The sequence below is a fragment of the Lissotriton vulgaris genome, chromosome 9 (assembly GCF_964263255.1).
Source record: "Lissotriton vulgaris chromosome 9, aLisVul1.2, whole genome shotgun sequence".
Classification (NCBI taxonomy): domain Eukaryota; kingdom Metazoa; phylum Chordata; class Amphibia; order Caudata; family Salamandridae; genus Lissotriton; species Lissotriton vulgaris.
The window spans coordinates 585,063,639-585,091,508 of record NC_141697.1 but is presented as its reverse complement, the minus strand read 5'-3'; the positions used below and the strand labels follow the sequence as shown (position 1 = coordinate 585,091,508).

The window sequence follows — 27,870 nt, the reverse complement described above, 5'->3', positions numbered from 1 at the left end:
TTTGTTGATGGACCGATTGGACGAGGTAGGGATCAAAGATACCACGTGGAATCTTCCTAAATCATTTCTCACTGACAGAAGTCAAACAGTGACCCTGGATAAGTTCAAAGCTAAATCTTTCTCCTTGCCATGCGGGGTACTGCAAGGCTCTTCATTGAGTTTGACGCTGTTTAAGGTTTATGTTTCTTCGCTGGCCCCCTGATTTGGACGTTTGGGGTTACCCTAACGTCGTACGCAGATGACACCCAAATTGTGGTGACACTATTACCTGGAAACATACTTGATACTGTGTTTAGGTTACACGAATGTATGAAAGCTGTGGGAGGCTGGATGGCTCAAAACTGTTTGAAGCTGAACTCTGGTAAAACGGAGGTAGTGCTTTTTGGTAACAATCCCACATTCTGGACCCCTAGCGGCTGGCCGGAGGAAATGGGTGCACTACCCGCGCCGATCAAGAAGGTCAAAAATGTGGGTATCTTGTTTGACGACAATCTGAGTCTCAGGGAACAGGTCAATTACGTAGACTCTTCTACCTCATTCATTCTCAAATCCTGCAAAGAAAGGATGCCTCTTTTGCCGAAAAATGCACAGCAAATAGTAGTTTTGGCTCTTATAATGTCTAGATTAGACTATTGTAACAGTCTATATCTCACGATCCATAAGGGATCGATGAACTAACTGCAGATGCTGCAGAATGCTGAAGCCAGACTACTAATAGCCACACCAAAGTACAAGTCTATTTCTGACAAAATTAAACAACTTCATTGGCTTACTGTCAATAAACGTACCCAATTCAAATCTCTATGTCTGGTTTTCAGAGCACTTCACGGATCTGGACCAGAGTTTTTGCAAAAAAGCTTTCACTGGTATCTCCCCAAGAGAGAACTGCAATCAGCTGATGATAAACTGGTTAATGTCCCACGGATAAAAAAAGCCACCTGGGGCGGTAGGAGCTTTACGGTCAATGCGGCTAAATTATGGAATGCTCTACCTCCTGCCCTTAGACACATACCTAACCTGCTGCCTTTCAGAAAGACCCTAAAAACATGGCTTTTTTCTAACTGATCAGGTATCTTGGGCCCTCATCTCTTCATCCCACAGCAGGTCTTCTCATAGCACCAGGACACCTTTGGGTATCCGTTTGCGCTCTATAAGCACAACTAACATTAACAAATTAATGAAAACAGACCATGCCAAGGGCCCATGTGACACTGTGTTGAAGATATTACGTTGGAATGTGGCAGGACTACAATCTAAGGTTCTGTTACCAGAATGGCAAACTTTTATAAGACAGTATGACATTATTATGCTTCAGGAAACTCAGAATATGATAATTGATGGATTTTAGTATCCTAGTATAGCGGCAAATGCCTCTCGATCTGTTCGTGTATCGGAGGCTTAGCCTCCTGGGTGAAATTATCTGCTGAGGGCTGCACCAAGTCAGTCGAGACTCCTAATAATAGTTTTCAGGATGTTAAATATAAAAGGGGTTTGACTCTATATTTAATTAATTTCTATAGTAACGATTTCACCAATATTACTAACACAAAATTCCCAATTCCTAATTGACCATATCACTTCACTGTCGAGCAATGCTGTAAGTAAAGGCCACTGGGTTGACCTTTGCCTTTTCAGGTGATTTTAGATTAACCCTTTTAGTACAACCAAAGAAGTTGCGACAAGTAATCTAGTAAACCCCCGTGAGCCCTGGCTCTAGAGGCTTAGAGCTGATGTCATACTTGGCCTTCCAGCACCTGAACAATGTAATTAATAGACACGACAGGTTGTAATGACACATTGATACCCACTTATAGGGGAAGAGGTTGTGCCTCTATACTTAATTATTTTTTCATATCTGCCAATTTGATATAGCCTCTGTTATATGGGGAAGTAATTCCCTCACATTTTATGGGATCATAATCTTATGAGGTAGTATTCTCAATGTCCCCAAAGCTGCAATACAGGGTCGAATGTGGAGCCAGTAATCTTGAGGCGTCCACAGACGATCTAAGATTGGAATGGAGGCTTCAGGAGCCAGCCACATTTTTCACAAAAATAATCAAAGAGAATATGGAATTGATTGAGGCTTGCCGAGTGGATGGTGATAAAAAACGTCGTGTGGTAGGTGATTTTAATGACCTTTGCACCAATATAAAGAAACGATGAACCTTAGGCGGTTTAACACCGATTATTCTGAGTCAAATCTCTTTTGCCATAATGCCTTTACGCCGCAACCTAGGGACACCATGATGGTGGCTTCCCTACGAAGACAATGTAAGGAAGTAAATACTAGGCGAAGGAAGGAAGATTTATTCCAACAGTGGGAATCTTTAGTATTAGCAGCAAACAAGAAGAATAGCAAACTTTTTTTATCCGCAGTATCAGACATGAGACGAAGGAACCAAATGGCGTCCACAATCAATTGTCATATTCAAAGTGAGATATGGGACGCTCATTTTACAAACCTCTGTGCTGCTATGACTGACGAGATTGAACCTTTCGAGGTTCCTAATAATTATACAGGTATTCTGATAACCCTGAGTGAGGTGCAATATGCCATAAATCAGAGCATTTGTGTTAAGGCTCCTGGCCCGGATGGTATCCCAATTGATCTTATAAAGCGTAATCTCGATTTCTGGGCCCCCTTACTAGTGAATGTTTTTAATAACCTATTTCTCCACTGCCATAATCATGGACAACCTCTATTATAGTGCCAATTTTTAAGGGTGACTGTTCCCAGCTGGGCTGTTACCGGCCTGTATCTTTAAGTGACACAACAGAAAGGGTCCTGTGTAATAGAATAATGAGTGGGCACAGGACGGGTCTATTTTGTACCCTTGTCAATACAGGTTTGGGAACCGGATTGGGACAGTTGAGCAAAGTCTGAACCTAAATTTGGTTGCTGGAAAATGTACTATAGCCAAATCAATCTCCTTTATAATTGGCTTTTATAGACCTGACCTCCGTGTTCGACAACGTCAATCACTCAAAGCTACAGACTTAACTCCTCCTTTCCTCTGGGATGGATGAGGCACTGGTGCACTTCTTAGCTTATTTGCACAGGGATATGAAAGCGATCTTTCCAATTAGTACCCATGGAGATGTATCCGATGACGTAGATGTCTAATGCGAAGTAAACCAAAGGTGCCTATTAGCCCTTCTTTTATTCATTTTTTTCATTAATAAGCTCCATCCTTTTTTAACTTCTGCTATCCCAGACATTCCGAAAGTTAATGGTTTATCACTCCCCTCACTCCTCTTTGTGGACAACGCAGTGTAGATGGTACGAACGCCAAAAGGCCTGCGCCTTTAAGTGCATGCTTTTGTGGAATTTATGGGCACACTGGATGTATAAACTAATTTGACTAAATCCTATATCATGGCTGGTGGTCCGAAGAGATATGAGTTGTCAACTCTCTTTGTTGGGTCAAACAGTTTAAAATGCACCAGCACCTTTTCATATTTGGGGTTACTTTTGCTGCAACAGGATCATGGCTACCACATATCACTCCGTGTAGAATGAAACTGTCTAGTTCTATTGGGTCACTACTCGGCTTACCCCAACTATTTAGTGGGGGAGCTCTTCTTATCCCACTGCTGCACAACTAAAAAACAAAGTGTACTCCGATTGCCGCATACAGGGGCACCTCCAAAAGGGATGCCATTCAGTCCGAAGAAAACAAGTTTTGCAGAAAGGTCCTGGTAGTTCCTGTCTTGCCCCCCATTTAATCTGCCATGCAGAACTGGGCGTCCCATACATAGAGGATTACATCAGAGCACGTCCTACCTTATTATGACTAGCAATATGGGAAAAAAGGAGGACAGTTTGACCAAGGACATAATTATGAACAGCCTCAAATGTGAAATCTGCCTAACAATCCCATGGCTTGCTGGTGAGCAAGCCTTATATAATTTGATTATAGTGCAAGAATGACTGTAGAGAGGGGAAGACTAGTGTAGCAGCCTATATGAGTATGGTAGGAGAACCACCACCGTGCAGACACCTACTATAGTTATGGGACGTTGGGAAAGTAGCTTATTGTTCCGTTTTAGGGCTAGCACAGTTGAATACCTACTGTGCTTCCAAAAAAAATCTGGATTCAAACCCCTGCCCTTGCGATGGGAGGTCTGAATAGTCCATACAGCAATTTTATACATTTTTGTAACTTTTATATTCGGTCCATGGAGCATTCTTTACTCCTTGTGTATTTAAAGACGTAACATTAGGGACATCATGGTAGCCTTTAGGCTCCTGTTACAACTCCCTGATTATGAGATCAGTTTTTACGTTAGTGCTTTTCTGAAAATGGCTGTCTGTGCTCGCAGCTTCATGTTTACCGATTTAAGTTTGCAGCACTGATTAGAATGAACTGTATTCTCAAATCCTGCTTCGATTTGGATTAGATTTTATCTGTCTTTTAAGTGATTTTATTTACTATGCAATTTATATGTTTTTATTGTATGGACTATGCTCTTATGGATACCTTCTGAATCAGAAGAATGTTATTATGACTGACCGTAAACCGAGCGCACAACGCAACAACAATAGCTTGTCTTAAAGCATTCCAATAATACCCTGCTTGTGTGTCATATGTAGAGATTGTTAATGTTTGCTGATCACAGTGAGCGCAGTCGATATAGCCAAGTATTAGAATACTTTAAGGCATGCTATTTTTGTTGCATTGTGTTCTCTTTGTTGAACATTACTGTCTGAGCTTATTGTGACGGTTAATGTAATTTGTATTTCGGTTTATTCTATGTACACTGAATGTGGAGACATTAGTTTGTTGTGGTAATGTGATTTTTTTAATGTAGTATTAAAATAAAAGCCTCTTACTTTTCTAAATAATATGTATAATACTTTAATATGGTTGTGTGCTCTGGACAATTTGGGTTTAATTTGTCTGGGATTACTTTTAGTAATCAGTCAGTCAAATTACTTTATTCGATAAATTAATATCATAAAAAGACATCGGTACAATTATATAAATATTACCCAACATACACAACAATAATTATACTAAAAATATATCCATTAAAATTTTTGATAAAATCACGCAAAAAACTACAATATTCTTATTTGACTTTCAATGTCATAATCTGTAAAAAAAAAAAAAAAAAAAAAAGAAATTCATTTTAATCCAAATCATCCAGAGTCAGTGGTGCACATCTAATCTTGTTCCTGATCCGCACAGCGGCTACTAAAACGCTAGCAACATAAAATATTATACTGTGAGTATTTAGTCATTGTAAATACAGGAGGGCTGGCCTAACCTGTAAGAACCCTGCCTCCCTCAGAATATCAGATTACTTTTAGTAATCAATTTGGGTACGCTTCGTCATAGCAGGGGTGTAGTCTGTTGTAGCACCAGTTGAACTGACATTTTTCATCTACATTACAGTGACCTATTTTTATTGGACAGTGTGAGGGTATTACTTTCCTCTGCTACCCTTGTCACGGTATACCTTCCAGGTTGCGCTCTCTTATATTGCCCTTTGTCTGAAGTGCAGCGTAGAAGACCTATATAAAGATAATTTTTAGTAAGGGAGAGTTTGAGGAATCATTCCACGCATCCTGATGACAGAAGGGTAATCCAAGAGGTGCTGTAAACAGTTTTCGAGTTGGAAAACCTGCTTCAAGCTCTGATGATACAGGACGCATATATATTGTGTGCAGGAGCTTTCCATTAGAAGATCTTTCAAATGTATACCATGTCAGGTTCGCTTGAGAATAGTAGCTATTGTCCTCCTTGCAACAGATAGATTGTTGATTGTTATTTTTGTGTGGCTGGGGCATGACTTGTTTAACCCATTTCTAATTTCTTCACAGGATCGCTAGAGGCATTGTGCCAGGCCTTGCTGCTTCCCACCCACATCCGAAAAACACCAGAGGTGCGCATGGCGATGGCCGTCAACCGAGCCTACTTGGAAGGCAACTTTGCACGCTTTTTCCGTCTCTTGACACAGCTGTCTCCTCTCCAGTCCTGCTCCATCCACCGCCATGTGGCGCCATGCCAGCGCCAAGCCTTGCTCATCTTCAGCCATGGCTTCAGCAGCAAGAATTGCCGCTATCCATTGGACCGCCTAGCCCAATTGCTGGGCTTTGAAAGTCCGCTGCAAGCCAACCAGTTCTGTCAACAACACGGACTGACTATTGTCGGAAACTCTGTTGTTTTCCTACGGTCTGCCTTCAAGGACCCTGGAGCAGTAGTACACGCCCCCTCATATAAACTAGTGGACAAGAAGCTTGGCTTGAGGACATGGTCTGAGATCATAAATGAGCCGTCACTGCAGTTGTAGCTACTACTGTCCTCGCAGTATTTGAGATACTTTAGAGACCCTAGTCTCCAGATGTTTACATTAACTATGGATGGGAGGAGAGGACTAGAAGAGTTCAAAGATGTGGTAAAAAGCGTCTATGATGCCTCACAATCAAAATTTTCCAATAGAAGGCATGTGCCTGCACCAGCTTTAACCACAGACCCAGTGGCACATTATAGTGTGCTGCCTTGATCTTTATCCTGTGACCAAAGTGTGTGCGTCCAGTTGAGAAAGGGTTAGAGCAGACCATTATGAGTATGATGAGAAGGGAAGAGGACATTTTAAGTAATATCAGTTGAATCTGAGGGTGGAAAAAATGTTGACCATCAAAAAAAGCCTAAATGTTATCCTGTTAGTCAGCAGACAGGCATATGTAATCCAGATCCCATTACAACACTCACATTTCCTGCCAAAATCTATTACTCTTGACTGTTTTGTGTCTCTCTTGAAACAGAGGAGGTAATGTACTGCCCTCACAAGTTTACTTAAGTTCGGATTTCTTTTCTCTATGGTTATGTATGAAATGTTGTGTTTTTATTCTGATTTGAAGAATGATGACAAATTATCCCCCGCATCGGGAAATTAAAACCAGTTGAGTTACAATATACACACGCTCTTTTTCTTGAATCTGAAACAAACTCTTTATGCTTGCACTGTGATAACTGAATGGGTTTTGGTGCAAACAACTTTAAAGATTAGTTTCTCAGTTACTCCTCTTCAGCAGCTCCAAAATTGAAACAAAAGAAGATTGTGTTTGGGCTGAGAGATGTTCACTTGATTGCAGGGAGATTCCTCTTAGGAAAATCCCTCAAACATGTATAGTAAACGCAGCCTGTGAGATTTTTAATACACCTGATGTATTAAAACGAATTATCATTATTTCCACAATGGTAGGAAAGCAGACAAATTGTGAACAATGCATACACCGCGATCAAAAGGGTTTAGTTCAATCTTGTTAATATAGAAGAGTTTCAAAGCATATGTAATCCTAGGTGTTACATTCAGGTATTGGGATGTGCCTGCAATCAAGGTGCCAGGGTGGGAACATCTGTCTTTCTAACTGCTCTCTGGATTTCTAGGATGAACAAAACTTTTTGTCCATGAAACCAGACTTTAAAGGATCCTTCTTTCACTAGTGTTCACTCAAATCCAGTATCACAATCGTTGAGTTTGGGTGGATGACACTCTGCTGTACATAGTTAAACAATCCCAGCATTAGTTGTGCCTTGAAAGAACTAATCCGAGGCAAGAGCTTACAGGGTTAGGCTTTGCTTCAGCGATGTGCTATCTATATTAGTAACTGGTATATTGCTTCACTCGGGAATTCTCTATGTAGGGGATCTTTCTCCATCTATGACCCATTTCTTTAGACAAAGCTATGCAGCGTCAAACTGCCCTGTGTGGAAAAAGTACAGGAAAACACTGGCAGAACAAAATCTGTGTATTCTCTCCTTGCTTCTCCTCGCAAACCTCATCGTAGGATTAGGCCAATAACTCCTAGATATAGCTATCAAACAATCCGAAGGGCTACTCTTGGTTACAGGCCTCATAAAAACCCTGAAGGGTTGGAATAGTCCTTTATGAGAATAGCCCTTATACAAACCTGAAGGGTTGAGAAAGTCACTCCTGGGAACATTTCTTTCATATTGAAGGGTTGGGATAGTCACTCCTGGAAACAGCTGTCATACAAACTCCAAGTGGTTGGGATAGTAGCTCCTGAGAGCAGTCCTCATGCAAATCCCAAAGAGTTGCGATAGCCTATTCTGGGCACAGCTCTCATATAGAACCTGGAGAGTGGAGAGAGTCACTCCTGGGTATGGGTCTTCTTATAACTAATAATTCATCAGAGTTGTGACAGTTACTTTTGGCCACAGCCCCAATCTGTAAAAGATTGATATAGTTGCTCTTGGGTAAGGCTCATAAACACATTCCAAAGGGTTGGAACTCATTGCTCCAAGTAACAACCCCACTCTCATACTCAGCCATAAGGTGATCTCAAGTGAACGACAAGGAGAAATACAACAAGAAGGAGCACTATATCTATATAACCTGGCAGCATGCTTTCTCCACATCAAGAAAGGCTTGTACTTTTACAGTTAGAAAAGCACACAAGATAGAAAAATGATAACCTTCTTATGCAAGACCTTGGAGGCTCCTAATCACAAAAGGGAAAATACTGATTCTCCAACCCACTAAGAAGACGCAATGGGAAACAAGACCAGTCTTTCTATGGTAGGATATTCACATTCAACAAAACAAACACAACTGGAAATCAAAATACAAGATTCCCATGTTAGGACTTCCAGATCCTATCAAAACAAGGTGACAATGTTTATCACCAGAAGAAAGTTAAGAATTCTATCACAGTATGACAATATCATCAATCGGTATAGCCAATGGAAAAACATGTATGTTCTAATTCTAAATACTCATCTTACAAAGAACCCAGCTAACACGCCGCCACTAGGAATGTCAACCTTCAACAACTGGCTATTGATGGCCTGGACTTTCAGATACCACTCAAAACAACCACCACGGTTAAACACAAGGAAAGGGCCACGTGTGCAAATGATAAAATAAAAAGCTGGAGACTGAACCATACAATACAGTGCAAATGCCGAAAGTCACATGATGAGAACGATACAATCTTTCTACATTGCCATAACAGAGAATACAAATCAGAAACCAGACTTGTTGAGAGTTAACTACTCTATAAGCGTAATGAATGGTGACTTCCCATCAGGAACTACACAGGATTCTGGAAGAATTCCTAAGTCCCCAGTGTTTCACCTCAGACACCACAAGATAAAGTATTCTGTGACTCTATCTCCAAATAATGTATTTCAATAATAGAAAGGTAAGGGGACTAACCTACAAACTCATCACATACAAAAGACAGGATCCTTCTAAATGAAAATGTAAACGATTACAAACCTGCAAGAGACTTCCTAACAAGGAATTTAGCAATGTAATCAAGGCAAGCAACCGTACTATATCCCCAATGGACACCTGCAAAAATCTTTAGAAGTAATTTCCCAAGTACTCGTCCTGGATCACTAACCAGGAGCGTCTTGAACAAATTCCTAAAACAAGCATCATTCTGATCCAAGTCAAAGACCTGCTACATTAGACCACACCACAAAAAAGAACCTTGCCCTATAGAATGCTCAAACTAAGGACTAGTAGCCAAAGCCTCATTTATTGATGAGCTGTTTGAAAGAGCTGTCTTTGCCCAACTTTCTAACTTTGTTGAGGAAAACAATTTCGTGTCAGAATAACAATCTGGATTCTACTTTCATACGCACACAGCACAAAACTTACTATGATAATGGTGGTTGACAGCACTGCTCCTTCTGGATTTATCGGCTCCATCACCATTATGCCTTAAACTTGAAAAAATCCACATGCACAGAAATTCACTTATATGGGTCTCTTCATACCTTAAAATAACCCAGGCAAAGTCTTGTGAATACACCACCATGCACCTCTGTGCTGCCCCACAAGTATCAATTTTTTTAACTGTTTGGCCCCCATACTTAAACCGGACAACCCCAAGAACCTAAACATATTGGGTCTTGTTGATCATCTCCATGAAATAAAGGAATGTATAGGTCTAACAACCTCAACCCCAACACTATAAAAAACAGGGATCATGACCTGTGGACAATAGCACAACCCCTAACCCACAACTCTCTGGCCTTGAGAACTTTAGGCAATCTCAGAAAAGACAATGGGAGTAAGGAATCTTGGTGTGAATATAGATTCAAAACTATCCTCAATTACATATATCACTAAGAGCACCTTGTTTACTATGAAAACAGTAAGAGCTCAATTACTAGTGGCTCGATATTTGTACCATATGTATCATTCCTTGCTAAATAAAGGGATAGTTATTTATGCAATAAAAATCACCAATTTCGATGTTCCCCATTAAACTGGGGGGAATAGGACGGGTTTGGGTACTTTCTGCACCAAAATCTGTAGGTTGATGTATTTGCTGGCCATTTTCACCCAGTAAATTTTGGCAGGTTTACTTTACTTTAGAAATCTTTATTTCGGCATTTGCCATAAAAGATACACAAAAACATATAAAGAACACAATACATGGATGGCAATACAATTCATTTTAGCAGAACATAGTGGAGTAAGACCATTACTGTAAACCACTGTTGGGTAAAAAAAAACCAGAAGAATAATTTAATATAAAACCCAAAATTAAAAATTTACAGGATTTCAAAGAAAGACAATGTCTTGCTTATTGCCACTAGTCAATTGATCATATACTGGCAATTAGGCTCCTTCGCTTATACCACATAGCTGCCAGAAATTGGGAAACCGCAAATACAATGGGTCTGCTTGTATCTGTTTTTAGTACTCTAAAAGCATCCATGGACTGCACAAAACCCAAGTTCTTCACTGGGGTACGAGCCAGAATCTCCTAGGCCTAGAGTAAACTGGACAGAAGAAGAGAACGTGCAGTTCATTTTCCATGTCACAGTTACACCCAGGACAGTTTTTTACGGCAAGGGAGGACCGTCTACTAGTAAAGGCTCTCAAGGGTAGGGTACCATATCTCCACTGTACATACAGTTTCCTCGCTAGAATAGGATAAATATCATCCATGAAATGCTCAAAATAATAAAAATCTTTAACTGTTAAAAAGGAATTGGTTAAAATGCCAGCATGGGAATTGGACAAAGCAGCAGTGAGTTTGCTATCAACGAATGTCCTGGTAATTGACTTGCGTGTGACCATTCTGCAACCACTCTCTGGATCAGTCCATAGGACAGGTACTCCTAGCCTTACACATTCCTTCTTTATGAACATAAACCAAGGAATATTCCCTGCCCTAGAAAGGGTAAGTATCTCTTTAAGTTCCAGCCTATAGTTTGCCAGCTCCGGTGTTACCCAGAGTCTGCGCCATAACCTAAGAGGTTTGAGCGCTAGCTCCTCATCAACAGGTCTCACCCCCAAATCAAGCCGTAAGGGAAGGAGTGGAGTACTGGAGGGCAGTGCTAACAACTGCCTTAGAAATTTATTTTCTTTCTTAATAATTTCAGGCCTGCAAGAGTATCCCCATAATTCTCCGCCGTACATAATCGCATCCCTTGCTTACGTTTTATATATCTCCAATGGCGGACCAACAGGTTTAATAGTAGACTTATTGGATAGCTTCAGGATACCACCTGCAAGTTGGGCCAATTTCAATTGTGACTTGATTTGCTGCGGGCCCCACGTCAAGGTCTCGTTGATGGTGACCCCCAGGTAGTCAAAGGTCGAAACCCTTTCCAGTCTTGTTGTACCTAGACTGGGATTTGGCTGGGTAGTTGCGGGGGGGGGTTAAAGATCATAAATTTGGTTTTAGAAGCGTCTATCTCCAAACCCCGACTTCTACAGAATTCTTCAAATCCATCCAAAGTACGCTGTATCCCCATTGGAGACCTTGACAGCAAAAGGGTTTCATCGGCGAACATGTTCGCAGGGACCCTACTGCCCGCCAGCTTTGGAGCGTCATTGTTCTGCACTCCATTTAGGTGCGCGATTACCCTGTTGACATAGAGGCAAAACAGAGTAGGAGCGAGTACGCACCCCTGCCTTACCCCCCTGCCAACGGGGAATCTATATAATAATGCACCATTCTTCCCACATCTGACTTGGGCAAAGTTTGCCTCGTGTAGCTTCATTAGTATGGTTAGGAGTTGAATCGGTAAACCCAACTTGAGCACAGACCAAAGTTTCCCTCGAGGGACTAGATCGAAAGCAGAGTGAAGGTCAACAAACACCATATAGAGGCTGCCACCCTCTAATCTCACCGTTTTCCAAAATAATAATGACAAACGAAAAATTTGGTCCATGGTGGAGGTGTTCTTTCTAAACCCTGCTTGGTACGGGCTAAGTATTCCGTACTCCTCTATCCAGTCCTGAAGACGATCTAAAATAAGTCGCGCAAAGATCTTCTGCGGGACGTCAATGAGACTGATGGGCCTGTGGTTGGCTGGGAGCAGAGGAGAACCCTTCTTAAATATAGGGTCTATCTCTGCGCCCAGCCAAGTGCAAGCAACCATCATGCCTCTCAGGACTGCGTTAAAAAGAATTTGGAAGTACGGACCCCATATCTTTGGTTTGTGTCCAAAAAGGTCTCCTGGGGGTTTGTCTAAGCCCGGGGCTTTTCCTACTACAAGTTTTGAAATTGCATTGCAAACTTCCGCTATCGAGAAATCTACCCCCTCATACTGCAGGATAAGAGCTGGTGGTGCCAATATTGTTTCCAATGTTTCCGTATCATCCTCTAGAGAATACAAGGCACGGAAGTGGTCTTCCCAGACCTCCGCTACTATATTTGGTTCAATAGCAGCTTTCGGTTCATCACAGCCATTATTGACTGTAGACCAGAATTTCTGGGAATCTTTTGTAGCTAGAGCGATGGATAGACTAGCCCACCTGTCATGGTCCCACTCTTCCTTTGCACATTTAATCAGCTGCTTATAATGTGCTCTCCTAGCTTGAATTTCAGGTTTATTAATATTTATCTTCAAAGCCTGTACTAGCTCTGACTTTGTCTTCCTACAAGCTGTGTTATACCATGTGCATTTTTGAGCCCTTTTCCTCTTTTTTGTCACCCGAGGATTAAATACCTCTGCCAAATTGGATACTAGATCTATATGAAGAGCCTGCAGCTTTGCATGGTAATCAGGGGTTGATGGTTGAATATTTAGCACATTAACCATTTCAAGCAGAGGGACTATCCAGCTATATAAATTGGAGAGTTCTTCCGGATTTTCTATTATTTTATGCCACCTGACTCTACGCCTGTCATTAGATAATATAAGCCTAGCATCAAAGTCCCCGGAACTTGGGATACTGTTCCTTATGATACCAATGGAGTCCAACTCCAGAATTAAAGCATTATGGTCACTCTCGGATCTCGTAATAACATTCAAGTCTATGAGGTTTGCCCATAGCCTAGTTTCAACCAGGATATAGTCAAGACGGGACCTATATCCAGGTTTATTGAATGTACACTTAGCTGGAATATCCGAGGGCATACGACCATTACATGCCCGTAAGGAGTGATTTAGTGTTAAAGCCGTTATCTGTATAGCCAGAGGAGACCATGCCCTTGAGGATGGAGCCTGGGTCGGTGCTATCGACCAATAGTCATCCTCAGCCATTAAAGCACCATCCTTCATACCCGCTAGTGGTTCAAAATGGCAATTCAGATCACCCCCTACCAGAAGATGGGTATCACTTGGAATGGTATGCAAAAAGTGTTACAGCTCGTCAATAGTCCTTGATTCACTGGCTATACTAACAGGGCGAGAATAGACATTAATGAGGGCAAGCTTGAAAGCATTGGGCCATACAAGAACTGCGCATTGAACATCTTCCGAATAGGTGGTCAGTGTCTTAACCGTACATCCCAAGTGGGTGCCAACCGAGATAGTAAGACCTCCTGAAGGCCGGGCTCTCCCACCCCAAACGGCCGGAACGTGGAATGAGACCTAGCCCCCACGTAGTTGTTCTTCTCTGGGCCAGGTCTCTTGGAAGAGGCAGATGTCATTTTTATCCACAAAAGATCCCCAGTCAGGGCATGCCATTTTGTTGGGTAGACCTGCCACATTCCATGACACTATCTTGAGTGTATCTAGCTTATAACCCAAGTTAGTACTACCCACATTAATACTACCCACCAGTCCCCCACGACCCGTTCCTGGTGCTCTTGTTGCAGCCGGCAGTGGGCCCAATGTATTACCTGGGTCAGTTACCCTTAATGCTGGTTCATTAGTGCCTGTGATGGGCAATTCCAAATTAACTATAGCGGCTGTGGACATCATAGTTCCTGGACTTTTACCTAGTAAATCTAACCTGCAACCCGAGTTAATACTACCCACCATTCCCCCGGGACCCACTTCTCTTGTTCTTGTTTCAACCAGCTGTGGGCCCAATGCGTTGCCTGGACCAGTTACGCTAACCGCTGGTTCATTGGTGCATGTAATTGGCAGTTCTAGATTACCTAAAATAGCTGGAGACAATAAAATTCATGGACAGCTGCCTTCAGTATCCTCTCCTATAGATAGATCTTCCTCTCGATTCATTTACTCGGTTAACCCTTGCTTTCTTCTGGCATGCCCCTGGTATGCCCTCATACTTGTGCTGCAGTCAATCTACCTTATCCAGGCAGCTATATCTATTTTGGGTGGAGATATTAAAGGGTACGAAAGATTGCACGTTCCTATCTTTATTTGCCCTTACCACTCCTCGGGGCCCTACTAACCTCCAATCTGGGTTCCGTGTTTGTTCTCCAGCACGGAGAACCAGGTGGATAAAAGTATGACAATGGGAGAGATTGTATAGCTGTCCCGGGATTATACTGTATCCACTCACAAATGTGGGCTACAGTCCATGGGACCCTAAAATTAACCACAACACAATCACCCCAAATATTCTTTGGCCTGTGACCCACCCAAGACACCCTACGCACCATCATAATTTCACTACTGGTATGTGCCGGGAGCGGCCTGTTCTTATTGAGCCAGTCTATAGCTTTGTTTTTTAGGGACCTGTGAGATTCCTCGCTGGTGTTACTTAGTTCGGGGACCCCAGCTAGGACCACTACATACGGACTTGATTCTGGGGTTAAATCAATTCTAATAATCTTAGTTGGACCACTTTCCTGTTTATTTTGATTTGCCACATTAGACTTGTCCTTATTAACCTGTATCAATACATTACCCAGAGGATTAGAGGATAATTCCGGAATTGGGCTGTTCGCAGGTATAATAGGCGAATTAGAAGGTAATACAAAATTTTGAGCAAGTGATCCCCCCCCCCTTACCATTTTTAACTTGCAGTTGTGCTAGAGTCCCCTTATCAGTCTTTAAACAATTCATAGTTGATGATGTTACTTTCTCGATTTTTGACAGCCGTAGCTCTATTAGTGAGAGTCTCCTTTCAAGTGGCTGTATTATTGACTGTAGGAGAGTGCCCAATTTTAGCATAAGCAGATCCTCTGTTGTGGCTGATGTAGAAGGTGGGTTTACCCCTCCTGGGATAGTTGTGATTAAAGGCAGTGGCAGCCCGCTGTCCGGAACCTTTGGGACCTCAGGAACCTGCCTCAGTATGGCAGAATCACTATTATTAGAGCGCTTTGCGAGCTTAGACTTACTACCACCTGATGCTGCAGGACCTCGCTTCCTTTTATGTATGGCCCCTTTTTGTCTCGCACGTAGCTGTGTAGTGGGCCCTTCTGGACTGCCATCCACAAAATTAATATCAGGGGTTGTTAATAGTGCAGCCTCAGCTACTGGTGAAAGCTGGAACTCGCCAGTTGGCGATAGTGTTCTCAGATCCTGTTTAATATTAGTGCTAGATACGATCACTGGACCTTCAATTGCAGGGACTAGAAGTGTATGCTCTGATGCACATGCATTTGCAAAATGGCCCAACGACGATCTTTTTGCGAGAGCAATTTCTTGGGAGAGCCGCCGCTCCATCATTGTTATTTCATTTTCCAATACTGAGCTTGCTCTAATAATAAAATTATCCGGCGTCCCTGTAACGTAACTACCCGAAGTCAATGTCTTACTCCTGCTTTCACGCCCAGCCATTTCCCAGCTGCAAGTTGATATTATACAATGTAATGGAAATGGGTACTTACAGAGCACCGAATTGGCCTTGGTGCAGGGGAGGCAAGATGTTAGAGAGGTGGCCCGGTCCAGGCTACAACGGGCTTAAACGGGCCCGCCCTTGGCCCGGGCTTCACTCGGCCCGCGCTGCGTGGACTGAGCGTAATTAAATAGAAGTAGGCGGGAAGAGGATCAGCTGCAAGAGGTGGCGGGGCTGCTGGTCCTCGCAGTCCCGGTGAAGAACAGATCCAATGTCAGCAAGCAAACTGGCAGGTTTACCATGTCAACATTTTTCGGGTAGAAATCAACTTTTGGATTCTATTGGCAAAGGTTTAATTCTCCCATGCATGCGAACTGTGGTTTGTAGAAGCATTACAAGCAGGGCTCCCAGTTTTGTTTTTTGTTTTTTAACATTTCCGTCTGTATTTTTCCATATTTATTTTTAAGCCATTTTATCTGTTTTTTATCCTTATTTATTTTTTGTTTTGTGTATAAATGAAGTTGTAAAACTACATTTCCATATTTATTTAACTGAAAGACAGTCACTTAAAAGCATCACAATTTTCTGTATGTATCCAGTTTTAAAAATAAATGCAGACAGAAAACAAATTGTTTTCTATCTGCATGCATCTGTAAAAATCCATAAAAACAGAGAGCCTTCATTACAATTTAACACAACACTTTTGATTGAGGTGTAAGACCCATCTCACTTTAACAAAGATACCAATAGAAGTTACAAGTAATTAACCCCCTCACAATCTTGATGATTCTAATAGTTTCCACCTTGGTTCCCCCTGTTGTTTCTTAATCTACAAATTTCAAAGGATTCTGAAAACCACAGCAGGACTACTACTTAACTAGCACCCAAGGATACACATTATATGCTTCATTATTGTGACAACCTTTAGTTCGAGGATCAACATGTATGCCAATGTACTTCCAAGGAGAAGACGGGTTGTATACCTACAGCTGGACCAGGACAAGGTCCTGAGACTACCCTAAGGAGGGCATACCCTTACTATGCAGGAAAACCACACCTGTCCCACTTAGGGCTTTTTTCCATGTTGAAAATGGGTTCAGCAGGACCTTGCATTAAAGGTATCCGGCCTTCTGGAGCCCTCTCTGGTTACAACTTCAAGTCGTGCCCCACTGGTACATTTTGAGAACCAAAGGGTAAAGGTAAAACCTTGTACTGGAAAAAGGGGGTAGATCTATTTCAGTTGTGGAGGCATCTGCAGCTATTAAGTCCAGCTTTGTCCAGCTCGGCGTTTAGTGCAAAAACCAGCAGATTCAGTGAGAGCTTGATGATGAGGTATCTGACTTTGAGGGACACTTGATGGCATTCGATTTGGAACCTACCCTGCCAGAAGACTTGAGCTGCAAAAATTAGACTAAGTCCCATGATAAAAAACATTGACTTATGTGACCCGCTTGGCTTACCAACCTCCACTTCATTGTGGTCAACCTGAAATTGCTCCTAGGTTCCAATCACCTATGAACTGAGCATTGAAAATGGCGCTTTACTTTTTCTAGGTGCTATTTGACTTAAAGCTTTTTTTTTAATGTGATCGTTTTGTTTGCCTTCTGCTTAATAAGTGTACTATTTTCTTTATTGCTTTGGGAATATTACTTTGTTTTCTTGGCTTTAAGATTGTTGGCAATGCTTCAATCATATTTCTGGGGAATTCTGTTATCTATGCCACAGCTACCAAGTGTTGAGTAGAGTTTCAAAGGAAACTATGTTGAGACCTCACCAGGGAGTATCTATTAAGTGTGTAAGGGTCCCCCTTCCTAAATTGATAATCTTCTGTGGGGAAGTGTATTATTTGTTGGTGTGGATGGAAGTTCACCACAAGTAACAATGTCACTATCTTGTTACGCCCTGTAAAGGTTTCAGTAATTTAAACCTTAGCTCAACCCCTGGTAGCTATGGCACAAAGCAGATAGGCTTAGTGGGTAAATAATTTAGAAGTACCAAAAGAGTTAAAAAATTTGAACACAATACAAATCACACTACAATTCATAAAAATGGAGATTCATTTAATTAACAAAATGACAAAACTCCAATATGGAGAACCAGAGAGATTAATTTTTAAAGTTTTAAATAAAATTAGCACCATAAAGCCTTAAGCACCAAGGTGGATCAACTGGTCGTAGTAGATTGCATCCCAAGTGCGATTGGAGTCCAACCGTGATGAAGAACAGGTCAAATACAGCAGTCAGATTTGACCCGGTCAGAGGAGTTACCTTGGGACTTAGTCTTTTTTCTAGAAGTCAAAATCCTTCAGCAGGGCAAGTCATCAGGCTGGATCCAAGACTGGCCCCACAATGTCAGATAGGCATTAAACGAGGAGCCTGTGAGGCTATTTTTTAGGGCAGGAAAAGCTCTGAGTGGGTTAATTCGAAATTCGCTCCCAAGGATATAGTCTTGTTGGCCCACTGACCTTTGGAATCCATGTCTTTGTCCTGGGTAAAAATGTGATTAGGACCTGACCTTCTGGTCTCCTCACAGGTCTCAAACAGTAGATGTAGTCCTTTTTCTGTTCCTTCACAGGTCAAGAGTGTTGTGAGAAATGTTCCTGGGGATGCCACATTTATGATTGTCACTAGCTTATGTGGGTGAAGGTGACTCCTGGTCCCTCCCAATAGGGTAAAAGTTCCCTGAGGTACCCCTACCCACGTTTGTAGTAGTTTCTGTGTTTCCTGCTGCAAACAGTCCTTCAATGACTCTCTCTGCCTAAATCATGTGTGGTGAAACTCTTCTTCCCTTGTGCGGAGCCTGTGTGCCCACCCCAGAGGTGTGGACAGGGAAATGAGCAACCCTTCCTCTGTGGTCACTTCAAAGCAGTTCTGGAAGCAGCTCCCTTTCCATTGGGATTGGAGCCTGCCTGACTGGGGCAGTCCGAGGGCTGCAGCTGGAGGCGAATGCAAATAAGCCTCCCGAGGCTCTAGACTTGGAAAAGGTAACTTAACAAAAGTACCCTTTTCTTAATAGTTACTAAAAATCTTACTTCACCAGTGAAGTAGTCATTTAGCAAATATTTTTAAACGTCCAAGAATTGAATGTGTAGGTGCTTCCTAGCTGAAGATAGCATTATTAAATTTAATAGTGTATCCCAGGGTTTCTCTATGGAACAGTCAGCCTTGCTACAGTGAAAATAGCTTTTATGTGCTGGTCACTGTAGGGGCAGGTTTAATATTAACTTTTTACCTCTCCTACGTTTAAATACCATGTATCCTGCCTCGTGCTGTAAGACGTCTGGAGGGATGACTTATTATATAGAAGGAAGGTTTAGACCTGTCAAAAGGGCCTATTTTGACACATTGAATTGCAGTTTTTAAACTGCCACAGTATACAATGTTAGGCCTCAAGCCATGTTTACACTGTCACAGTAGTGTATAGCACAATAGACACTACAGCCCACTAGTGGAATTGAACTTCCAGGCCCTGGCTGCACTTGTACACCATAACATAGGGACTTATATGTACGTTAAATATGCCAATTGGGAGTAAAACCGAATTCAGCGTGTTGTTAGAGTCAGAAACCATGCACTGAACAGCAGTGCCCCAGTGTGCAGAGACTAAAAACCCCAAATAACATTCAACCAGCAAAATGGGGGTTACAAGTTTTGTCAAGGAGGGAAACCGAGATTGAGTTCTAGTTAATGGTCTTTCCAAAGCAGTTCAGCACTGGAAAAAAATGGTTAGAACTGATATTGAATAGCACTGGCAAAAAAATCTGCAGTGTATTGCCATATACACAGGCGTGCATCGCCACACTGGCATGTATCCGGGATGACGTATACAAAGACTTGCTTCACCATGCATGTATGTGTTTTGATGCTGGGGGGGGGGGGTATTATTTTTATGTACTGTTCAAGATGGGAGATGCCCATTGTGGAACAGTAAATAGAAACATATTCGAAGGTTATGAAAATGCATTAGTTGGAAATAAGTGGCCTGGCAGCAAATTGCAGTTGCAAGGCTGCCCAACAAGAAAAACGATTTTTTAAATAAAAGAAGATCATGGGTGGGGCAGGTGAGTTAAAGTGGAGTGGCTGGCGGAAGCAGTAGAGAAGTTGGGTGGAAGGGTGGGAGTTGACTTTTTTTTTAAAAGCCATGTGGGATAGGTAGCGACTGGAGCAGTACCTGGGGAAGAAAACACATGAACCCCCATGGAGTGCTGAAAAAAAGTAGTTCACTGATATGGAAGGACACAAGTCATCCAATCAAAAAGATGGCAAAGAGCTGTGCTCTGATGAGTGACAAACGCAACAAAAGGAAGGAAAGGCATCAAAAAGAAGGAAGCAAATGACATTGACATAACAAGCATTGACAAAGCCAATAGGTCTCGCTTATACACGAGTTATTGGCTTCGTCAATAGTTTTGTCAATGTTGTTCAGCAGCGTTGCTGCTATTCAGCATGGCTAAAAGTTAGTGGCTTAGAATGGCATGTCATAGAGTGGAAAGACCTGGGTGTCGTAGAGCACAGGGTCAAAGTGGAGGGGTGTAGACTGGAGTAAAGTGTTGTAGAGTGGCCAAAGTGTAGTAAAGTTATGTAGAGTGCCATGGAGTGTCATAGAGTGAAGTAGTGTCAGAGTGGAGTGAGGCAGAGTGGCTTAGAATTAGGTGGCATGCAGTGGTAAAGAGTGGAGTATAGTGTTGAAGATTAGGGTGGTGTTGAGTGGAGTAGAGTGTCATAGAGGGGAGTTGAAGGGTGTAGAGTTAAATTGTAGAGCGCAGTAAAGTATTGTAGAGTGGAGTGGTGTGGCATACAGTGGAGTGGAATGTCAGAGTGTCATGGAGTGGAGTAGAGTAGTGTGTCGTAGAATGAAATGGAGTAGAGTGGCATAGAGCATTGTTGAGTGTCGTAGAGCGGAGAATGCATGGTGTTGTAGTGTACTGCCACTATAGACAACACATTTTCAAATGGAATGAGCATTACATTTGCACAGACATTCTGTTTTACGGAAAAAATGATGCAGTGCACAATGTGAGATTTGATCTGTGCGCTGTATTTATAATGTGTGCAAATGCCACCATCTAGTGTATTGATTTGTTTTGAATGCATTAAAGTATTTCTTTCCACCACACTTGAGAATTATAAAAACAATGGACTACTTTTGTGCAATCCCAATTCCGATATATTTTGAAATATTGACACACTTCATTTACAGGCACTTACATTTTGTTGTGTGCTAGAAAAAAAAGCTTTTCCTTTCACACCCCCAGATAGGCAGATACATCCTCTCACTTTGAAGTCAGAGAAAGAAAAGTAAACACCATGCTCCCTCGAAATACATAGCCTGACATTTGACCTCTGTCTTTGAATGCGGAGCAAATGTGATCAGAGAAGAAGAAACTTTAAAGGCCTGTTCCCAAAAAGCAAGCACTTGTGGAAGAATACAGTAAATAGGCTATACTCCAGGGAAGGGGCACAAATATGCTGGAGGTGATAAAACAAATAAAGCCAGCAAATAGAGAGCACACAAATGTGAGTGACAAAACACAAAGCCAATTGGTATGCACTGGGCAGAATGCATTCCGTCGTTGGCTTTCAACATGCCTCCAAGACGTCTTTACGCAACTGGACAGCTGTGTTTTCTGGTAGGCTATGACCTAAAAAGCCAAACAACGGGCAGACTTAAAATCCACCCTAATTATTGGTATTGTGCACAATGGATCGTCGACTTCACCCAGTAAAAACTGCCTGTTGATGAGACCAAAAAGGCTTGCTTACTTTCTGTTCCTCCCACTCGTCCCAGGGCGCCTGAGATCTGGGGTAGCAAGGGCACTGATAGGGGTGCCAAATGACAACCCAGGGGTATCAGCTGATACCCATGGCTAACCCTCACTGGCTAAATGCGTTGTTTCCACGGCACACTGCACAATTTAGTCGGGGTATATACGAGTGCACAGGCACAGTTAGATCACACCATTAACTCGAAGGACGCAAACTTCTGGCACACTAAGGCTTCTTCTCTCTCTTATTTTCTATCCTTTCCCATTTCACTCATCTCTATTCTTTTAACGGGCAGTGGATAAGCCACCTATTTATACTGTGTAAGTGTATTCCTGAAATATACAGCCAGTGTGGGCTACGCCACCCTATAACGACGAAGCGTTGATGAATATATGTATAAAATCAATAAAAAATATGTTGAAATAAAAAAAAAAGAACAGTCGAAAGCAAAACACCTCTCTCTGTCCCAGACAGACAGATGCACCAGCAAGGAGATGTTTCAGCACTTCGGTGCCTTTGTCAGGAGACCAGACATGTTACTCACCAGCCCAATGGGCCATTGAGAAACATTCCCTTGACAGTGATACTCACACACATACGCCTCTGTAATTCTTTGGTAGGTGGCGGCTTGGGATAAGAGTACATACCCTCCTTTTTCGCCCTGGGGCTCTTGATATATTGCTTTTTCGGGGTGTCCTTTGATGGACAGACCAAGGACTACTTGAGGAAAGACTGTGAAGTGCCAGGCAGGCCCGCGGGGGCCGTATATTTCACAGGACAGCATGAGAAAAGCAGCTCTTATCACTGAGGCGGGGATTCCACTCAACCCTTCTGCTCTCGGCCTTTATTCTTTACAGGGGACAGGTCACAAATCATACCTGCGAGCAGCTGCTGCTCCCCTGGGAAGGAGCTCAGCCTTGGATGCTGGTGTATAGATAAGATGATCATGTTTACTTGAAGGGGAGGGTGTGCATATATATTGTGCCTGGACCCTGATGGATTGCCCTGCCACCGCTGTTCTTGTTTTTTATATTTTTTATTTCCCTGTTGGCATCACCGACCGATCGCTAACATGCCCGGGTTTTTAACCTGCCTTTGTACCGTTGAGGCTCGTGTGAGACAAGCCACTGCCGCCCGAGCTGCGCAGGGGGTACCCCACCCTTCGGCCCTTCAGGGGACCCCCATTAAGGCAAAACTCAATGAAAAGACATGAGATATGGGGGGAGTCAGATTTCCCCCTCACATTCTGCAGGGGGGGGGGGGGGGGGTCATAATTTTGCACCAATGGCTATCACCAAGTTTTGTATAAGTCTGAAAGCCTCCTCAGGCATGTAGGGCCTGATTTGCAAAATAATGACGCAGCGCTGCACCGCTAGCTATTTTGTTGCGCTGCGGTATTTTAAAAGCATTGGGGTGCTTCGTATTAACAACAATACAACGCATCCGCGTGCTTTCCTCTGCGATGGCGCACAATTGGCTGCTAATGCTTCGGCGCAGGCACCATTGTGTCATTTTGCAAGGGTGCCTGCGTTGCGGGGATGATTGTTTTTGTGCAGGAAGGGACACCTTCCTGCACAAAAACAATAATCGATGGCAGTTTTCTCTTGTCTATGCGTGCTTGAAAGAGATAAAGACGAGGAGAAAAACAAGTATTTCTCCTTGTTGCGCCACTCCTGCGCTTTCCATGGAGAGGTGTAGGATTCTGACGCATTCCCAGCTTTACAAAACTTTGTCAATCTGGGAATGTGTCGGGTTCCATGGATGTTGCTTGGGAACACCCAGAGCAACACCCATGGGGCGCCCCTTCCACGCGTGAAAGGGGCTCATATTTACAAGGCCATAAAAAGTTATGCAGAGTGACTTTACATGACCATGTAAATATGGGCTCGCACACTGCTCCACCAGAGCGTCAAAAAAGTGATGCACTGGTGGTGCAATGTCTTTGTCCAATTCTGGAAGCAGAATCCAAAGGCTGCATCCCTGTTGTGTGCAGTTCTTGAGGCCACGTTTGAGGTGTTCTGTATTGTGCCTACGTCCATAGACCACATATACGGTGTTGTGTCCAGTTATGGGGCTTGCTAACAAGTGTGTCTAAGGATGTGCTAAATTAGCATAATTTGCTTTTATGTAATTACGTGAAATTTCCAGAATATTTAGCGAAATACATAAAATGCAAATTTGGCATTTAGTGCTATGCTTTGGACGTTAGGCACATTTTGCTCTAAAATAATAGCACCACAAGCACTACTTATGACAGCCACTTGAGTTACAGTCATTTGCTTTGTTCGCAGGCTATAATTTTGCCATGACCACACAGTAATTACGCGCTGAGGTGTAATGACGTAATTTGAAGACTATTGCATACCAAGCATAAAATTCCCCAAATTATGCAAATTATGCCAGCGTAATAACATTTTTACCCAGGCCTAGTGGTGCCCAACTCTCAAGTAGAACTATCGATGAATGGGAGATGATACATACCTGTCAACGTACACTAATTTGGCGCACGTCCCCTTTTTAGGTCTCGGCTAGCATAGGCTGCGAACATGCGCAGTCTCGCTGGCGAGATTTAATGACAGAGTAGTGAGGGTAAACCCCGCCCCTCTTCTCCATTGGCTGGCCTCCTAAACGGCGGCCAGCCATTGGCGAAGAGGTCTCAGTGACGTCATTCTCTCGCTCTAAGCCCCGTCTTTTTCGGATTGGAGGGCGTGTTTTTTTAGTTTCTTTCTCTCCTCTTTCCATTGGCTGGAATGTCAAGCCAAAAATATGCCCGTTGTTTACATTCCAGCCAATGGAGAAGAGGGGAGAAAGAAATACACGCCCCCCAGTCTGAAAAGGACGGGGCTTCGATAGAAAGAAAAACGTCCTCGCAGTACAGGCATCCTGAGCTCAGCTCCGTTCGGAGGGAATCAGAGGTAGGTGCTGATCCCCGCTCGGGGTGACAGCTCTTAGGATGTAGAGTGAAGTGGTGGCGCTCCACGTCTCGCCGGCGCAGGCGGAGCTCTCACCTTTGCTCCTGCTGGCTGTGTACTATTGGCGTCTCGTCCGTCCAGAAGGCTGTCAACGCAGTGAAGTGGTCCTCAAATTGGGATGCGGGCCGAGGGTTGGGGGCGTTGTTTACTGGTTAAACACGGAGGCCGGCGGCCTCACAGTGCACTTCTTGTGGTAGCAGCACGTCCTCTCAGCTCTCCAGGTGCCATCATAAAAGGGAGTAGTATGGCTCCCACCATTTCGGCTCCCGAGCCCACTAAGCGATTATCGGAGCTGCTCCGGTGCGCCCGTGGATGAGCTCGTGCGGAGGCCTGGGCAAAGCAATAATGGCACCTGAAAGTTGTTCAGCGAGAACAAACACTTTGAGTTCTCAGAGCGTTAAGCCTCCAACAGCCCAGCAACTCATGCCGAAGAAACGCGTTCTTTTCGGGATGTTTGCAAAACCCCAGACACCCATCATTTAAGCTCCTTGAGTTATAATGGCGGCATTGTCCGAGCCCGCTGCCGGCTCCACTGGGAATGCCTCGGACAGGCTCCGGCACTACCCCAGAGTAACCTTAGGAAAGAGCGTGTGTTCCCGCACAGGCAAGGGCATGGGGGCAGCCATTCCTCGCCGGGGAATAGTCGTGCTCCAGCTGCTTCGAGCGATTTTTCCCTCTGAACCGCTGAAGTGAACGGGGAGTGCTAATAATGCACTTTAGTTGACCATCAAACCTGAGGCGCTTTCTTGCCTAAGAGTCCCATTGGGTAGATACCGCACGTGCCAGCCCCTCCGTCCCGAAAGGGGCTACATGGATGAATGAATAAATGAATAATTATTTATAAAGCGCAAAACAGCCGCTTCCAAAGGAAGCGACCCTGGAGACGGCGTGTGGCCTGACTCCCCCAAGCGGTGGTAAGGCGTAGGTATGATTGGCTGCAGTCTAGATTTGTGATGGTGCAGGAGGACCTGCAACCATTTGGCTGCTTGAGTACTTTGTGGTGCACCGGTACTGCACATTTCCACTGCCTAAGCATGTGATGGTGCCTGAGCGCTGGCAGTGTAGGAGAAACTGTAAACCTTTCACTGCCTCAGCGCTGGCAGTGCAGGAGGAACTTTAAACATTCCACTGCCTGCGCATATGGTGGACCTTGTCTAATTTTGACTCCGAGGTAAGTGTACCCCATAATATTTTTGAGAGTGGGGCATGAGGGTAGCGTGATCGATATTATTAGACGTGCGTAAGTCCGGGTGTTCACTACATGTAGGTGTAGTATATTATGTTCGGGTGGGTTTCTTCCTGATGACAGCACTGTAATGTAGTGTTCCAGATAAGTCACGGTACTTTCAAGGGCCCAGATCCAAATCTAGTCACATTAATTTTAAGAAAATGCATCACAGTTTATTGCTAGCCATTAGGGACCGGTGCAGTGTTAACCTGCATTAGGTGGCTGTATTAAGCGCGGCGTGAGACTCTATATCATACAGGTCTTGCCCTTCACCTGCACATCGTGTTTGTTGCCTCTCTGTACCCAAAGCTCCCCCACTCTTGAGAGTCCCCTACAACGTTAACAAATACGGTTTCATTGAGCACTGATGGATGCGTGGCTGGTTCGTGGTCAGAACTTTACTCCATCTTGCCCCCTTGCTTGTTTTTCCTACTTGAGGCAACACCCAGCAAGTGATCTCTGACCCTTCCGTGATCCTGGGTGTGCCTTGTGTTCGCAGGCTCCCGTCTGGATCCGGCTATCTTAGGCAGGCAGTTGTGGGCATCTCTGTGCAATGGTCGTTAGTGCTTGTACGCTTTCTGTATTTAAAAAAAAACTAACAGAGGGCACAGTCGATCCTTTTCGTCAGCTTGGTACAGTTCTTGTTTTCCCATTAGGCATACTGTGTTGCAGTTCCACAGCACATGCTTCTTTTTATGCGGGCTGATTAAAATATGCTTTTATCGCACCCACCTTGCCAAAAATATGTTAAGGACTGCTGTCCGGAAATGCTTAGACATCCACCAACACCACATCCACCACTACATCCACCACCACATCCGCCACCACCACATCCACCACCACCACATCCACCACCACCACATCCACCACATCCACCACCACGTCCACCACCACCACATCCACATCCACCACGTCCACCAGCACATCCACCACCACCACATCCACCACCACCACATCCACCACCACCAAATCAATCAATCAATTACAGAACTTGTAAAGCGCACTACTTACCAGTGAGGGTCTCAAGGCGCTGCGGGAGGGGGGGAGGTGGCTGCTGCTACTGCTCGAAGAGCCAGGTCTTGAGGAGCCTCCTGAAGGTGAGCAGGTCCTGGGTCTGCCGCAAGTGGGTGGGGAGGGTGTTCCAGATCTTGGCAGCGAGGAAGGAGAAGGATCTGCCTCCCGGAGGTGGTGCGCTGGATTCGTGGGACGTCCACGAGGGCGAGGCTGAGGGGCGGGGGTGTAGAAGTTGAGTATGTTGTTCAGGTAGGCTGGTCCGGAGTTGTGGAGTGCTTTGTGGGCGTGGGTGAGGAGCTTGAAGGTGATCCTCTTGTTGATAGGGAGCCAGTGAAGGTCTCTGAGGTGGGGGGTGAAGTGGCTGCGTCGGGGGAGGTTGAGGATCAGACGGACCGAGGCGTTCTGGATGCGTTGTAGTCGCTGTAGGTGTTTGGTCGGGATCCCCGCGTAGAGTGTGTTGCCGTAGTCCAGCCGGCTGCTGACGAGGGCTTGGGTCACCGTTCTTCTGGTTTCGATCTGGATCCACTTGTAGATCCTGCAAAGCATGCGGAGGGTGTTGTAGCAGGAGGAGGAGACGGCACTGACCTGCTTGGCCATGGAGAGGGAGGAGTCGAGGATGACTCACAAGTTGCGTGCGTGGTCCGTGGGTGTCGGTGCTGTTCCTAGCGTTGTCGGCCACCAGGAGTCGTCCCAGGCAGACGGGGTGGGGCAGAGGATGAGGACTTCCATCTTGTCTGAGTTCAGCTTCAGACGGCTGCTCCTCATCCACTCGGCGACGGCCTTCATCCCCTCGTGGAGGTTGGTTTTGGCGGTGTGTGGGTCTTTGGTGAGGGAGAGGATGAGCTGGGTGTCGGCGTAGGAGATGATGTTCAGGTGATGTTGGCGGGCCACTTGAGCGAAGGGGGCCATGTAGATGTTGAACAGCGTCGGGCTGAGGGATGAGCCCTGGGGTTTTGCCGCAAAT

At 44.1% G+C, this 27,870-nt stretch overlaps 1 protein-coding gene across 1 annotated transcript in view; it reads left to right on the top strand.

Moving 5' to 3' along the window:
* Positions 1 to 6,928, top strand: part of SAC3D1 (SAC3 domain containing 1) — a 74,177-nt gene extending 67,249 nt beyond the window's left edge. The window contains exon 3 of the mRNA XM_086936699.1: positions 5,831 to 6,928. Coding sequence (XP_086792825.1) covers positions 5,831 to 6,300 — 470 coding nt within the window. The 3' untranslated portion in view covers positions 6,301 to 6,928. The remainder of the gene's footprint in view (positions 1 to 5,830) is intronic.
* The last annotated feature ends 20,942 nt before the right edge of the window (positions 6,929 to 27,870 follow it).